The sequence below is a fragment of the Balaenoptera acutorostrata genome, chromosome 5 (assembly GCF_949987535.1).
Source record: "Balaenoptera acutorostrata chromosome 5, mBalAcu1.1, whole genome shotgun sequence".
Lineage (NCBI taxonomy): Eukaryota > Metazoa > Chordata > Mammalia > Artiodactyla > Balaenopteridae > Balaenoptera > Balaenoptera acutorostrata.
Genome location: NC_080068.1, coordinates 70,785,578 through 70,800,881, shown reverse-complemented (window position 1 = coordinate 70,800,881; position 15,304 = coordinate 70,785,578). Strand labels below are relative to the sequence as shown.

Here is a 15,304-nt window from a genome sequence, read left to right as displayed (position 1 = left end):
TTATTCTGAGATTCAAGTTAGGAGAAGTACCTCTTGAGAGTTATTCTTTTAAGCAGAATGTACATTTAAAAATATTTGTGGCTATAAAAGAGGCTATAATTTGTGGCTTATGTTTTAAATAGAAAAAGTATTGAAATACATTTTAAATAGAATCATATATTTTAGCAATCGTTGCATGACTGTTTCAGATCTAAGGATCTTTTTTCTATCATGTTCAGTATTCTAGTAGACAAAGTATCTGCTACTTTAGATTTTAATTGTTTTTCTTTTAATCAGGAGATACCTTTAATGAGTTATTTTCAATCTAGGAAGGTAGGCTTGTAGTTTTTGAAACTACTAATTAATATATTGAGTAAAACACTAAATGATGCAGAAAAAGATCCCCACCCACCCCAAATAACATTACCCCTGGGTATGATTTTTTTTAGTTCCATCTTTGAGGATTTTTTCCTTGTGAATATTTTTTGAAAACCTTTCATTACTTGCTGGCTGTATCAGTAGTACTTGCAGAGATGGTGTGTCATCCGTCTGTGTCCGTGATGGCCTTTGCCAGTCGTCGGGGCCCAGGCTCTTCCTCTGATTGGGGAATTCTTACCATCAAAGGCAGAGCTGCCCAGATACAGCCACACCAGGGTGTGAGTCTGAAGCTGAAGGCAAGACATGGGAAGCAATTGGAAGTGCCTGGCGGCCTTTTACAGACGATGGACGGTGGTGACGGCTGCTTCTAGAGGCCGTGGGAGCTACAGCCCAGGCAGGTCCGGGCTGTGTCGGTGGTGCACTCTGCAGCATGCCCTTAGGCATTGTTTTGGTTGTACAGCTGATGTGCTTGGTGCTCTGGTTTTCCTAGAGAGTCTGTGAACTACCCAATAACCTTAAAAAAAAAAAAATCGCTGTTCAAATAGCTAGTTGGTTTCTGATGCTCGCAACTAAGAATTCGGACAAATCCAACATCCAGACCCGTCATGGGTTGGTACTTGGCTGAGGCCCTTGTGGAGAAGAGCAGTGATCTGCCTTTCCACCCTGGTTGGACTCTGTTCAGAGTCCAAGAGTCCTGGCTCGAGGTGACCCAAAAGGCTAAAGGGGGGACACAGGCAGTGTCAGGGGGAGCTGCCTTTGCCAGTGGTCAGGCAGGACTCTGAGGCACGCATCAGTCACCCCACCGATCTCACCATATGGAGCTCTTACTGCTGTCTTTGCCTGATTCCATCTTTGTCCCCCCGCCCCCTCCCCAAAATTCTTGAGAGTATTAGGTATGGAAATAATATTGGTAGAATGTTTATTTTGTTTAGCCAAAATTATATCTAATAGTCCTAATTGCTTTTTAATTGACTTTATCGAGTATAATTTACATTCTGTAAAATTGTACCCATTTGATAAATACGTGTGTGTGTAACCACTACTATAATTAAGATATAGAATGCTTTCATTACCCCCTAAAGTTCCCTTGTATCCCCTTTCAGTCTGTACTTCTCTACCTCCCACCACAGTTTTTTTTTTTAAAGATTTTTTTGATGTGGACCATTTTTTTTAAAAGTCTTTATGGAATTTGTTGCAGTATTGCTTCTGTTTTATGTTTTGGATTTTTTGGCCACAGAGGCGTGTGGGATCTTAGCTCCCCAACCAGGGATCGAACCCGCACCCCCTGCATTGGAAGGCGAAGTCTCAACCCCTGGATCGCCAGGGAAGTCCCCCACCACAATTTTTGGCTTTTAATATATATCATCTTAGGCCTCCTCTGTGTTAGTTGATGATTTGTCATTTTGCTGTTCATGGGGATAGTACAGTATAAAAAGGTGTAATAATCTCTCTCTGTCTTTTTACTGAACTGTTAAATCCAAAGAAAAACTGTCAGTGCTGTATAAATTATAAATCTGGTAATTAATACTTTACCACATAGAATGGGCTTGAATTAGATGACTTGTTCCCTTGAAAGATTTTCTGGTGGATGGCTTTTCTTGCTTCTCTGTGGGCCAAAGGCATACAATGCTAGGTTTTGCTCCTTGGATACCACGATTTCTTTTCATTGTTATCTGGGTCAGGTTGAGAGGCAGGAAAGCATAGTAGTTAAGTGTGGGCCCTGGTTCTGGGTTCTGCCTCTGTTAGCTGTGTGACCGTGGATAAATTACTCAGCTACTCTGTGTAAGCTTCAGATTCCTCATGCATAAAAATTACCTCCTGTGTGGTATGGAGTTGGTCAGTCAACAGTGTTTATTGAACACCTACTATGTACCAGGCCGTCTTCTTCATCTGTCGTGAAGTTCCCCTTGCAGTGTGGGGGAAGGTGAAGATAATAAGCAGATAAGTCATGTAGTATGTCAGATGGTGAGCAGTTCATTTGAGAAAACTCAAGCAGGGAAGGGCAGTGCACAGGTGCCCCTGTGTGTGCAGGGGGAGAGGAGCAGAGCAGGGGACGTTGTAATTTTACAAGGCTCGGTCAGGGAGGGCCTCACTGAGAGGCTTGTCAGACAAGACCTGATGGAGGTGAGGGGGCATTCCAGGGAGAGGGAACACAAACGCAGAGACTCTGAGGAGGGGAGCAAGGCTGTATTTGAGGAACAGCAAAGAGGCTGGTGTGCTTGGAGTGAAGCTGGGGATTGGGCAGAGAGAAAGAAGTAGGAGGCAAGATCAAAAGTGATCCTGAGGATTAAATTAGATAAAACACAAAGTATTCAGAGAAACGCTTGGCACTTTTCTAATGATTACTGTGTAATGACAATTTCTTCATTAGGCTTTAAAAGGAGATCCTTGAGAGGAAAACAGGTTATAAGAAAGAAAAGAAGCAAGTGAAGCATTCCCTCACTTAGTCACTCTCCAAACCTTTTTTCTTGCTGCTGGGTGCTGCTGTAACAACGTGACTGAGCCTGGTCCTCGTGTTTCAGGAGCTTCCTTCCAGCAGGCTTTCTGGTGGATGCAGAGAGGTCCTGGACAGTTGAAGTATGGGACAGGGCAAGGTTATTTGGATGCCCAGGGTGCTTTGGGAACAAATAGGGAGTCATTAAAATTAGACTTCAGGGAAGGGTTAGCTATTGTCATGTGGGTTTAGCTTTTGAAGTTTCATTACGTGAAGAAAAAGATGGGTGTGTGCCTGAGGGGTGAGGTGGGAGGGTGCTTTCCAAGCAGAGGGAACAGCCTGGCAATAGCATGGGCGTTGGATAGACCAGAGCGAAGGGGGGAGAGGTGGGGGGATGGGCAGGAGCCACGTGGGAAGGGCTGAAAAGAGGCACCAGGGAGGGTTTATGAGTGGAAAGGAGGTGAGGGGAAAGAGAGAAGTTAGAGGAGGTGGGGCGTGGGGAGAGAAGAGGAACAAAGTGGGATGGGGAGGGGAGGGGAGGGACTGACACATGTTTATACACAGTGATCATTCTTGGGCTGCTCCAGCTGCCGTGCCTGCGTTAACTCATGTAGTCCTCGCCACAGCGCTCTGAAGTAGGTTATGTAGGTACTGTTATCATCCCCATTTTACAGATGAGGAAGCTGAGGTACAGAAAGGTTAACTAACCTTCTCAAGGTCACACAGCTGATAGGTGGTGAACTGAGATTCTAACTCAGGCATTCTGACTCCGGGGTTTAGGTTCCCACCACTGCCTGTGAAATAATACTCACTGTTTTATCTGTGCTTTTCATTTAATCCTTATGGTAACCTGGCAGGTATATTGGAATTCTATGTTTTGTCACTGTTATCTTTGTTTTGCAATTGGTTCTTTTCTTCTTGGAATGGGTCCCAACAGGATAAGGTCTAGGATGAATTCCTCCTTTCCCACTGCTCTTCTTCCCCTCATTTCTGCCATCTCACAATGACAGTGGGCATTTAAAAATGGATTCTCGCTGGGCAACTGATTGTGGCAAAGAAGAGTATTTCCATACTTTTTCTTTACTCACTAATGAAATAGTCATTTTTAGTCTTAGATTTTATTTTAAACAGACATTTGTATTAAGTACTTTTTAAACACATAATTTTTATATATAGGAGATACCTAACAACATTGCAGAAAAGCCAGAAAGCTTACCTTTCAGTAGAGCTACTAATGTAGTTTTTGCATAACATCTTTGAAATGATTCTCTTTCCTTTTCGTGTAGTTGAGGGTGGGTTTAAGTCTTTTTCCCCTTTAAGATCTCTTTCTACAGATTCCATTCCCAAAATTATTAGACCGCAGATTACTTGTTCTTAATTAAACAGGAAGCTGAGAAGGAGTGTTGTACATTCAAGTCCAGGCAACTGGCTATTGAAGTGAGAGTTTTAAAAACCTGTCCTCTTGTCATCCCTTCTGCCCCGTCTTTACTTTTTGATCTTCTGGGCTCAGTCTGTCTTAGTCTCTTCTATGCTGAATAATAATAGGGATTAAAATAATAAACCTTCATTAGTGCACAGTATGGGCCACCGCTGGGCTGAGTGCTTGGCATGCACCGTCTCAGGAGTCCTCACAAGCCCTTGTGAGGGGGGGCCTGCTGTTGTGGTCTAGTGAGGTTGGGTTATAGGCAGGGCCCTCAGCTAGGACGCCGCAGAGCAGGGGCTCTAACCCAGGGCTTTCCGAGGCCAGAGCTGTACTCTTTACCCTAAATCTGGCCTCTCCTGACATTAGTGAGATGAGAGGGTGATTTTTACTCTGAGCGATGGAGTGGACGGGTCTGTGTTCCTCCGTGGGTAGGGTGGGGTGAAGGGAGGGAATCTAGGGCCCTGTGTACCTCGTCACAGTGGGAGAGCTGCCAGGCCGGCTGTCCTGAAGTGGCCGACTCCGTTGAGGTGGCACCACCAGCAGGCACAGGCTGCGCAGTGGATGACGGGTGCTAGGTGGCATGCCGCCTGTCTTGGGCGGGTGGCTTCTTTCCCAGCCGCTTCTACAGGTCCTGTGAGAGTTAGGAGGAAAAAGCCAGCAGCAGTGGTGTGCTTGGATGGTTTTAACGTCAGATCTTGTGTTCAGTGAAAGCGCCGAGTCACCTGTGATGACCTGCTCCCATTCCTTGTCAGTTTTCCCCTTTCCATGCTCACCTTTTTGGCCCTGTGCCTTATAAATAGCAAATATTTATAGATGAGGAGAATGATATTAACACCTTCCTCACTGCTACTTTGCTTCATTTAGTTTTCACCTAGCTTTTCGACCTTGAAAAGCCTGGATCTTGATCTTTTCTTCATGCTGCAGGGCTTGCAGTGAATGAGTTGAACTGCCCTCTGGCCCGTGCTGAGATTGTGATGTGGATATGGATTGGCTGCGGCAGGCTGGGGCTGGGGATCGAGGCGAGGGTGGAGACGGAACGCTCCTCTCCGGTTGTACTGTAGAGTCACCTGGACTGCTTGAGAAGCCTTTGACAACCCCACTCCTCTTTTTATTTAGTTGGTCTGGATTGGGGCCCGGGCCCTGGCAGTTATTCGCACTGCCCAGGTGACTCTGATGTGCAGCGGCTGGATTAATGCTCAGGCGCTTCCTGTGTGCTTGGGGTTTGGTTTGGGCTGGGGGGCAGAGGACTCCAAAGCTGCGGCTGCCCCCCTCGGGCCCTGCCCTGGGCGGGGAGCACAGGCCACCCCGCTCGCCGCGCAGGTGAAGCGGAGTGGCGCGGAGCCGTGTGCCAGGCACCGTGCTGGGCACCTCGCAGCACGAGTTAGTTGGATCCTCACAGTGTCCTTAGGAGGCAAGCACTATTACCATCCATTTTATAGACCAAGAAATTCCTGCTTCTGACAAGTTAGACAGGTGTGTGGTGTGAAGCTGACCCACGACCTGGCTTTTGGTTTTTTCCCAGTTGTGGAAAACTCATTTCGGATCTTTGTGTTTTAATAATTTGGCCTCAAATGTGAATATGTTTGTTTTAACGAATGAGACGTGTACTTGTGCCGTCTCACATAGCTAAATGACGATCAGTTGGTGTGCAGAAGTGTAAATTGGTGTCTGTAATCCCAGTTGAAAATACTACTTTTTATTTTATTTTTATTATTTATTTATTTATGGCTGTGTTGGGTCTTCGTTTCTGTGCGAGGGCTTTCTCTAGTTGCGGCGAGTGGGGGCCACTCTTCATCGCGGTGCGCGGGCCTCTCACTATCGTGGCCTCTCTTGTTGCGGAGCACAGGCTCCCGACGCGCAGGCTCAGTAGTTGTGGCTCACGGGCCTAGTTGCTCCGCAGCATGTGGGATCTTCCCAGACCAGGGCTCGAACCCGTGTCCCCTGCATTGGCAGGCAGATTCTCAACCACTGCGCCACCAGGGAAGCCCCCAATACTACTTTTTATAGCGTCAAAAGTAGACTTCATTTTATGGTAGATTTTGTCTGTCAAGTTATTTTGAGATAAAACTCATTTCTAATGACCTTTTACTTAAAATTGCATTTTGTACTTGTCTTTTAAAATGACTTATACTCTGTATGCTTGAGCTCATGTATAGATCCTCCCTGACTTGTAAGCTGACCCCCTCTTTACACTCTGGCTTCTGTAACCTTCCAGGGTACTAAGCAAGTCGAATCTCAGCATTTTAAACGTGCTCCAGTCTCGCCATCGTAAAGCCCAAACTCAGCAGTCCCTCAGTCCCCCACCCGCACCCCAAAAGCCATTACTGATTTAGTTCTTCATTTTCATTGTCATCAGAATGCATTTATTAGTACATATCTGTGCATAGTTCTTATTAAAAAGTTTTATACCTGAGAGCATTGCTCACTGATTGGCCACCTGGAGTTTAGCTCATAATAAAATACTTTCATGAATCTTTAGTGACAAGAGGAAAGAGGTGTAGTTAATAGAAATAATATAGGCGTTATGTACCTTTTCTGCACTATCTTTTCTCCAACAAAGAAAAAAAGAAGTTGGTAAGTTGTTTTAGAGTTTACCAGTTTTAGTATCTTTTTATTTAATATTAAAGTTCTCTAATTTTGTGTGCTTGCTTATTAACAACCTTGGGTGGGAAATGCTGCTGCTTTTTACCCCTGATGGAGTGTGAAGATACATGGACACTTGCTCCCATCAGAAATAAGCTAGAATGGAGAAAGGAGCTTTGGATTGGGAATTAGAAGATGTGAATTATCCCCAGCTTGGCCACAACTAGTTACCTGACACTGCTTGGGCTAATTTTCATAGCTCAAGGAGAATTTTTGAGACTTGGACAAAAGGACATGAAATGTTGAGCTTCCCTCTCAGCACCTGAAAGCAATCTTGTTGGTTTTCCTCCCAGTACAATCACATTTGGTGTAGAGGTTAGTTCTAAAGTCCATATGTAAGGTGAAAATCACCTGTATTAAAAATATCACTGGAAATACTTTCAGAAGGTGCCCCTCATCAGAGGTTGTCTCCAGCACAGCAGTTCTTTCCTCTGGCATCAGGACAGGTCGCTGGCTCTTCAGCTGAGCACCAGTTGCAGCAGCTGGCTTATGTTTAGGGACTGTGTTTTATGAAGAATACATTTCTTTAAATACTTGACTCATACAAGGTTGTGAGATCCACGTGGAAACTGAGCCGACCCAGTGACCGTCAGATTCCTGTTGCCCAGCTCCCACTCATTAAGTAGAGACCTCGAGGGCAGTTACCGGGACAATTGACTTTTCTTCTCTCTCCCTCTTCATTTTGCCAAGCAATTGAGTTGAATTTGTGTGAGTTGAATGTCGATGTCCTGCAATCCCGTTGTACTCAGGATGTCTTCCCTCCACTTTTGTTGCCACAGTCTACCTTAAGACCCTAATCATTTCCCACCTCAGTCACTTCCAGTAGTCTTCATGAAAGGCCGCTCTAAATCCAGGCCACACACTCGCCGTAGGGAAGTCTATCTAAAAAACTGATTAAAACACTTTCATGGCACCCAGGCTCACAGCAGTGCTTCTCAGACTTCTCCACCAGCGTTCTGCTATGGCAGAATTAAGTACCCTCTGGATTCTGGGAGCGTAACTTGGTCTGGTGAAATTTCTTTCAAATTTTGTGCCATAGTCATTTTTTTGTTTTCATGTGAAACAGTTGTACATGAATTACCTTTGAGTAGGACTGATGCTGCTTGAATGTGCCCTGTTTATCTGTTACATTTGCATACCCTCTGATGGTCCAATTGGAAATACAAGTCCTTAGGAGATTAAACTCTTAAGCAGGATTCAGAGCTGCCTTTTTCTGACCTTGCCTGCCTTTTGAGTCTCCTGATACCGTGCTGCTTCTCACATATGAAGATCTAATGGTGTGAATGCACTGAAATACCCTGAACATATTGAATTTAAGTCTTGATGCCTTTGTACCTGCATTCATTTATTCCTTGAGTACTTATTGAGCACCTGATGTTTCCCAGGTATTGCTTTAGGTACGAGGGATACAGCAGTGGACAGGAGCAAGCAAGTTCTGGCCTTTGTGAAGCTTACATTCTAATGCGAGAGGAAGATGACACACAAATATGACATATATCAGGAGGTACTAATGCCATAAAGAGAAGTAAAGCATGGTAAAGTGATAGTGAAGAAGGGGTCCTGTTTGTTGGGTCTGGCAAGGTTCTGTAAGAAGGTGATATTTCAGTGGCAACCTGATTAAGTGTGAGAGCAAGCCATGTTATTATTAGAGGAAAGAGTGCTCAACGCAACGAGAATAGCACGTGCAAAGGCCCTGAGGTAGAAGCATGCTTGGAGTGTTCACAGAATAGCAGGAAGCTCACTGCAATTGAGAAGAGTGAGCAAGGGGAAGATGAGTAAGAGATGAGATTGGGTACATGGGTAGAGGCGGAATGTGCAGAGAGAGCCCTGAGTCCATGATACGGACTTTTCTTTTGCTTTGGATGCCTTCCCCTTCCATGCTTTGGGTGAGGTTGAAATTAATTTTAATTTGTTCCACATGGTAGTTGGTTGCCCCTCTGTTTGCTAAATAATTATCTCTTGCCCATTGATTTGAAAAAAAAAAGGCAAAAGATTTATTCGATCTGAAGAGAAACCAGAGTATTTCATTGATTTGAAATGCCAGTTAATCATATTAATTATATGTGTTTATACATACTTAAAAACATACAGACATGCTTGCAGGCATATATGCAGACATATGTTTATTAGCTCTCTTCCGTTGATTTGTATTATAATTACTGTTATAATTACCTCTATACCAGGCATTGGCACACTACAGCCCATGGCCCCAGTCAGGCCCACCACCAAGTTTTTATAAATAAAGTTTTATTGGAACACAGCCACACTCATTTGCTTGTGTATTGTTTATGGCTGATTTTGAGCTACAATGGCAGGGTAGTTGTAACAGAGGTCGGATGGCCCACAAAGCCTAAAATATTTAAGATCTGGCCCTCTGCAGAGAATTTACCAACCTATGTTTTATATTATGTATTGTCTGATAGGGCAAGTTCTTCCTCATTCTTCTTTTTCAACAATTTCTTGGCAAGTCAAGCACGTTTGTTCTTTTCAGATGAACTTTAGAATCAATCTGCCAAGCTTGCCCGACTCCCTTCCTTTTCCCCCACCTCTTTTTTGGGGTGGGGAAGTGGGAGGCAGGGAGAATAGGAATTTGACTGCATTTAATTTGTAGTTTAGTAAAGGGCGAAGTGATCGCCTTACAATACTGGGTCTTTCCATTCCAGGAATATAATATCTCTGCATTTTTGTCTTTCAGGAAGCTTTCATTGTTTCTTCATTTGGTTGTTGCATGTTTAAGTTTATTCCTACATGTATTATTGCTTTTCATTGCTGTTATAATTAAGATCACCTCCCAGCTATATTTAACAAATGACTATTTATGTCATAAAAGAAAGGTTTGGATTTTTATGTACTTAAATTGTTTCTGACCCTCTTACGGAAGTAAACTCCTGTTAGGACTGTTAATTCTGAAATTTGATTCTTTTGGTTGATGGTCATTGTCTGAACTTACCAATAATTGTTTTATTCCTAATATTTATGTCTCTGCCTATATTGTGGGATTCTATACTGAGAGTAGTTTGGGGGAAGTGAATTTTGACTCTCATTGGCGTTCACTTTCTTCTATTATGTAGGTCACAGCAAATAGTAATTATAAAAAAACCCAAACAAACAAACCAAAAAAAACCCCAGAAAACTTTATGCCCAGTCAGCATTTGTTGATCATTTTTAAGAATGCCCAGAAGATAATTTAGACAGACCATTTATCAAGCAGGCTGTGCCTTTCTGCAGAGTCTTTAGTCGCTTTTAATACAGAATGTAGGGTTCGCATGTCACACAGGAGAGTCAAACCCAGTGACTACTTTACTGTGGAGGGCCTTTTGATCATGGACTAAAGTTGACTTAACCAAGCATTTATACTTTGGAATTAAAATATGAGCAGAAGGAGATTTTATGAATGAGTTAGTACTTTCCTAAATATGTTCTCTGTAAAGCATTTGATCTTTATCCTTAACATCTATTCCTTAAGGATGTGAAATCTATTTTAGATTTCAAGGCCTGTTACTTGCCCTTAGCACTGAACAGATGAACCGTAAATTCAATATGTGTTAACCTTTGTGGATTTATCTTTTAATGCCATTTTGGTCTTTTTGTCCTGAATTTGTGTCTACTCCCCAGCTTCTTACCTTGGTGAAACTAAAGAAGAACTATTCTGTTCGTGCTGCTGTTCCTTTTCATTTTCCCTTTTTTTTTGGTGAAGCGATGATGAGGTGGTTATGGTAGTAGATGCTGGATATGGAAATAGAGAATTGCTGACATGTATTATGTGACTTGTGAAATGAACCTTGTTGCTTGTGTTGTCTGTAAAGTGAAACTTCATGTATGGAACCTGATCTTAAATGCTTTTGTGTATTTTTTCCCACTGTTGAGATGATCTTCCACCATCATTATGAACGTCAGTTGGTGGTATATGAATATAGATAGAAATGCCATCACACACAGTAGAGATGTATCAGGCCACATGCCTCAGTCATAGAGGGAGCTCCAACTTTGAGATCTTTGATGTGGGGCTTGACTTGGACCTACAGAAAGTAGAAACCATTGTAGATAGCTGTGTGGTGTGGAAAATGGTATAATCAAATAGAGTGATAATTGATATCTTTTATTCGGCACTCACTGTGATCCAGGCATTACATTGGCTGTCTGCCACATCTAGGCATTGTGATCTCACTTCACAACTGAGGACGTTGAAATTTAGGTTAAATAACTGGTAGGCCTGAGATTCAAACTGACTGTTAGACTCCAGAGTCAGGTTGTAAAGCTCAGTGAGTGGTATTTTGGCAGAAACCGTGTGTGTGTGTGTGTGTGTGTGTGTGCGTGTATGTGTATAGAAGGATTTAGCAGTTTTATTTTGTTTAGATTCTCCTGTGTGAATCTTGACAGTTGAATTCACATCAGGGTGGTATGGCATGAGTTCTGGAGACCTCATTGCTGCAATGATCTTTGGCAAACCCCTTCTGTGTGGCCTCAGTGAGAGAGAATCTAGACCCTTAAGTTTTCTGGTTTTGTTTTTTTGGGGGGCCCAGGAGCTTAATTAATATTTCAAGATGTTAATGTAGTATATCATTTGTCTTCCAAATTTTAAATTGAGAGAGTACAAAAAGGGGGTTTATGGCTTGGTCATAGGTGCCAGGAGAGGGGGGCAGTGGAAGATTAAGCTCCCCAAAGCCTTTGCAGGTCAGGACGAGGCTTTTGCTTCTAGTTTTAGAGCCCCTACCCAGCTTTATGAAGTAGAAGCATAAGTAAATAAATACACACACGTATACACACTCGGATACCCCAAATGGTTTTTAATCCTTTTCTGTGCAATCGCACTAATTAAGATGGAAAATCAAGGTCTGTGCACATTATGTCATCATTTACCTTAAATATGGCTGAACCATTCAGATGCCAAATAATTAATAATGCAAAATAGTTAACACATGTCTATATTTGAGGCCCTGCTCTGGTTGCCTCTCAGCCAAGAACTCTGATTCTTTGGACCATTCTCGGTGGCTGTGCCTGTGGCGTGCATGTGTGCATGTCAGGGTCTCCGCTGCCTGCTGGCCCCTCTGTCCTCCAGGCCAGCCTAGACCTGGATTCCTGGCTCAATTTAGAAAAGAAAGTGAAGCTTTCTAAATGCTGGCAAGTCAGCTTGCTTTCCAGATTCGGAGCAGCAGCCCAGAGAGTCCAGCCCCAGCAGAGACGATTTGTGTTGTAGTGTCTGCGCTTTGCATCTGATATGTGTCCCACATAAAAATTCCAGTGAAGGGAGATTTTTTCTTTTTTATCCAAATGGCATAACTTGGAAAGTTACAGTATCTTTTCAAGGTTATTTTCAGACTAACCTTTACTAGTCTTTATGATAGTAAAGAAAAGGAACTACTGTAAATCTTGATATTTTATGAAAATACTTCTATTGCTTGTTCAAATATGAAATTATTCGTAGACTTTTAACCCATATTCGCATAGCCTAATATGTAGGCAAGCATACTTAACTTTATAAAAAATATTTGAAACTGGAGATTCAAAAGCCTAACAGTTTAACTTAAAATTTTATGTTGTGCAGGATTGTATGACGGAGCAACTTAATTCGTCTTGTGTGTATGATTCATTGTGCAATTATTGGAGATGGCATGTGGAGACAGTCTTTGATTTGGCCAGGTTTCTCTGTGAGTGTGAGTTCTGCCTCTGTGTTTCTGGTTCTGTGGCACATTTTACTGTTGCCATGCAGGTAACTATAGACTACATCCCAGAGCCCTGGCCTTTCAGACTGGGAGCTTGCAGGATAGTCCTTTGATCTGTCTGTGTTTGTTAAATTAGGAAGGGGAGGGGCTTAGATTCCATTTCTGCTCTATGTTATATAAGAGCCAACAAAATAAGTATATTGTAAGAAATGCCGAATGGTTGAGATGCTTTCCTATTATTTTCTTGCCAGGAGCTTGATACTGTGCTAGTAATTCTGGGGAAGAGAAAGAGAAAGTGAACAAGTTTCGTTTGAGATCTGTCTTCTATTTGTGTGACTTGTTTAATTTGCTTGCATTATTGATATTTTTCTTTTAAGCTCAAGTTTATTGCTGATAGGCTATTATAACTACTGAAGTATTTTTATTTTACCTTAACAATTCACATGAACATTTCATGAACTTTAACATGTGGTTGGGAATTTAATTTTATTGTCAGACTTTATTTCTAGCAGATAGGTTGGTAGTTGCATGTTGTATCTTATTTAATAAGTATCAAATTAATGGAGATAGAATTCAGTTGTATCAAAATATTTGTTTATCTTCACTTCTGAGCTTTCTTTTTTAATAGTCTTTTTGCAATATGAGAAGTAAATGACACTGAATTTTCCCCTTTTTCTTTCAAAGACTTTCAGCTGAACTCTCATCTCTCAACACTGGCAAATATTCATAAGATCTACCACACCCTTAATAAGCTAGTAAGTCAATCTTTTAAAGACAAAACTACCAGCTGTTTAAAGTAGTAGTTTTAAGTGTATTTGATAAAATTTAGATTATGGGTATTAAGATATCAGCTGTTTATGAAACTATTGAATTTTAAAGCTTGCTGTATGGTATGTGATTTCTTGGTAATGATGAACATATTTCTTGCAGAATCTAACAGAAGACGTTGGCCAAGACGATCACCAAACAGGTATCTATAAATGCTAACACTACTTAATTTTAAATAAACTTCCTAATATAAAGTTATAATGCATTCCATTAGCAAGTTGTTACTTGGTTGAGGATTGTTTTTCAGGGTGTATGGAGGTAGCCATCTCACAACTCCTTCCCTGGAGGAAATCTGTTCTAGGGCTCTGGTTTATAACAGAGTCCTTCAGTTCCTTTAAAGGGGCTGGGGGGTCTCCCCAGTGGTTTCAAAATAATCATTTCTCTACTGAAGTGTTTTAGTTTATACTAAAAAGTTGCTACAGTAGTGCAATTTGGAAGGTATTCCATAAATATTTGACTTGAGATGTAAAATGAGTTGATAGGTCAGTAGGGGCATGTGTGTGTATGTGTTGTATAGGTCCTGAGGATTTATGAATGGGAAAACTGAAAGTTGATAATTGTAAACAATTCTCTAGCCCTGTGGTTCTCAAACTGTAGCTGGCATTATAATCACAGGGGGCAGGGTGTAGTTCCAATGGATTGCTGGGCTCCACCCCCAGAGTTTTTGATTCTGTAGGTTCGGGGTGGGGCCCTAGAGTTTGCATTTCTAACCAGCTTCCAGATAATGCTGATGCAGCTGGTCTGGAGACCACACCTTGAGAACCACTTCTCTAAACTGTAATGATCATAAAGTTCAGAAACTTGCACTTGATCTGTAGTTATGAAAACTTCTAGCAAAGATGATTAAAATATATTTTAAAGTTTTTGAAAATTACCATAGTAATACATGAATACATGCTTGTTAGAGAATTGTGAATAGCACTGAAGCAAATGAAGTAAAAAGCCACAATCCTCCTTCACGTCTCCCAGCCCAGCCTTCCCCCAGTTTGCCGCTTAATGTTTGTTCTTTCAGACATTTTTGTACCTGCATACATTTTTATAGTAGTGGGTTTTTAAAAAAATTTATCATTGATGAGCTCATACTGTACATACTGTATAGCATCGTTCTTTTTTCATTTAATTTTTTAACTTAATGGTGTATCTTGGAGGTTGTTGGGATTTAGAACTCTCCCCACCCTTCCCCTCCAGATTGGTTCAGGATCAATTGAAAATTAGGCACAAGATGGAGATTGAAGTAACAGTTGTGTTGGAAAACACAGCTTAGAAGAGCAGCAGAAATGCAGAGGCTTTTCAGTATTTCAACTTAATTAGATAGCCTTACACGCAATCACTGCCACAGCTAGTTAAGCACAGCACACCTCCCGGCCCCTCTCTAACCCACCACTTATGGTGGAAGGGTATCAGCTTCTGCTGGCAGGTTGATCTGAAAGGGAGTTCAGAAGGGGCTGGGCCCCTCTGCTCAGTTCCTCCCCGCCCCAATCACCAGTTAGATCAGACATTCCTTCTTCCAGAGGAAGGAATGAGAGAAGGGGGAATGTATTCTAGAAGGCCAGGCCACAGAGGGTCCCTTCACCTGATCTTTCTGTTTTAGTAAATATAGGTCAACTCAAGGCAGTCAAAAACAGTTTCCTTAATAATTTTATTGATTGATTGATTATAGCTCCTTAATTTTAGAAGCAGTGTGTGCACATGGTTTTAAAAGAGATGTCAAAAAGGTGTAAAGAAGCGAAGGTTGCTGGCCCATTTTATGAGCCCTAGCTCCCATCCCCACTAGTACTACACCCTTGACTCTCCAGAGATAACTCTTATATTCTTGTATTTGTTTCCCAAATGATGATGATATATGTTTTTCCCCAAATACAAGTATACCTTTGTATGTGCCTCTTGTTTTTGTCACTCAGTATATCTTGGAGATCTTTTCATTGCAGCACATTTATAAAACTTTAGTTTTCAATG

At 42.0% G+C, this 15,304-nt stretch overlaps 1 protein-coding gene across 13 annotated transcripts in view; it reads left to right on the top strand.

The window, feature by feature from the left end:
• Positions 1-15,304, top strand: part of DCUN1D4 (defective in cullin neddylation 1 domain containing 4) — an 81,465-nt gene that overhangs the window by 19,296 nt on the left and 46,865 nt on the right. For 8 of the 13 annotated variants that reach the window (XM_007180790.3, XM_028166071.2, XM_057546780.1 and 5 more), the window contains 2 exons: positions 13,205-13,275; positions 13,451-13,490. The exons of 2 other annotated variants lie outside the window; for them this stretch is intronic. In XM_007180790.3, coding sequence (XP_007180852.2) covers positions 13,205-13,275; positions 13,451-13,490 — 111 coding nt within the window. Of the gene's footprint in view, positions 1-8,252; positions 8,362-12,402; positions 12,506-13,204; positions 13,276-13,450; positions 13,491-15,304 lie in introns of those variants that run through there. 3 more of the 13 variants (XM_057546776.1, XM_057546775.1, XM_057546779.1) reach the window with 2 other exon arrangements.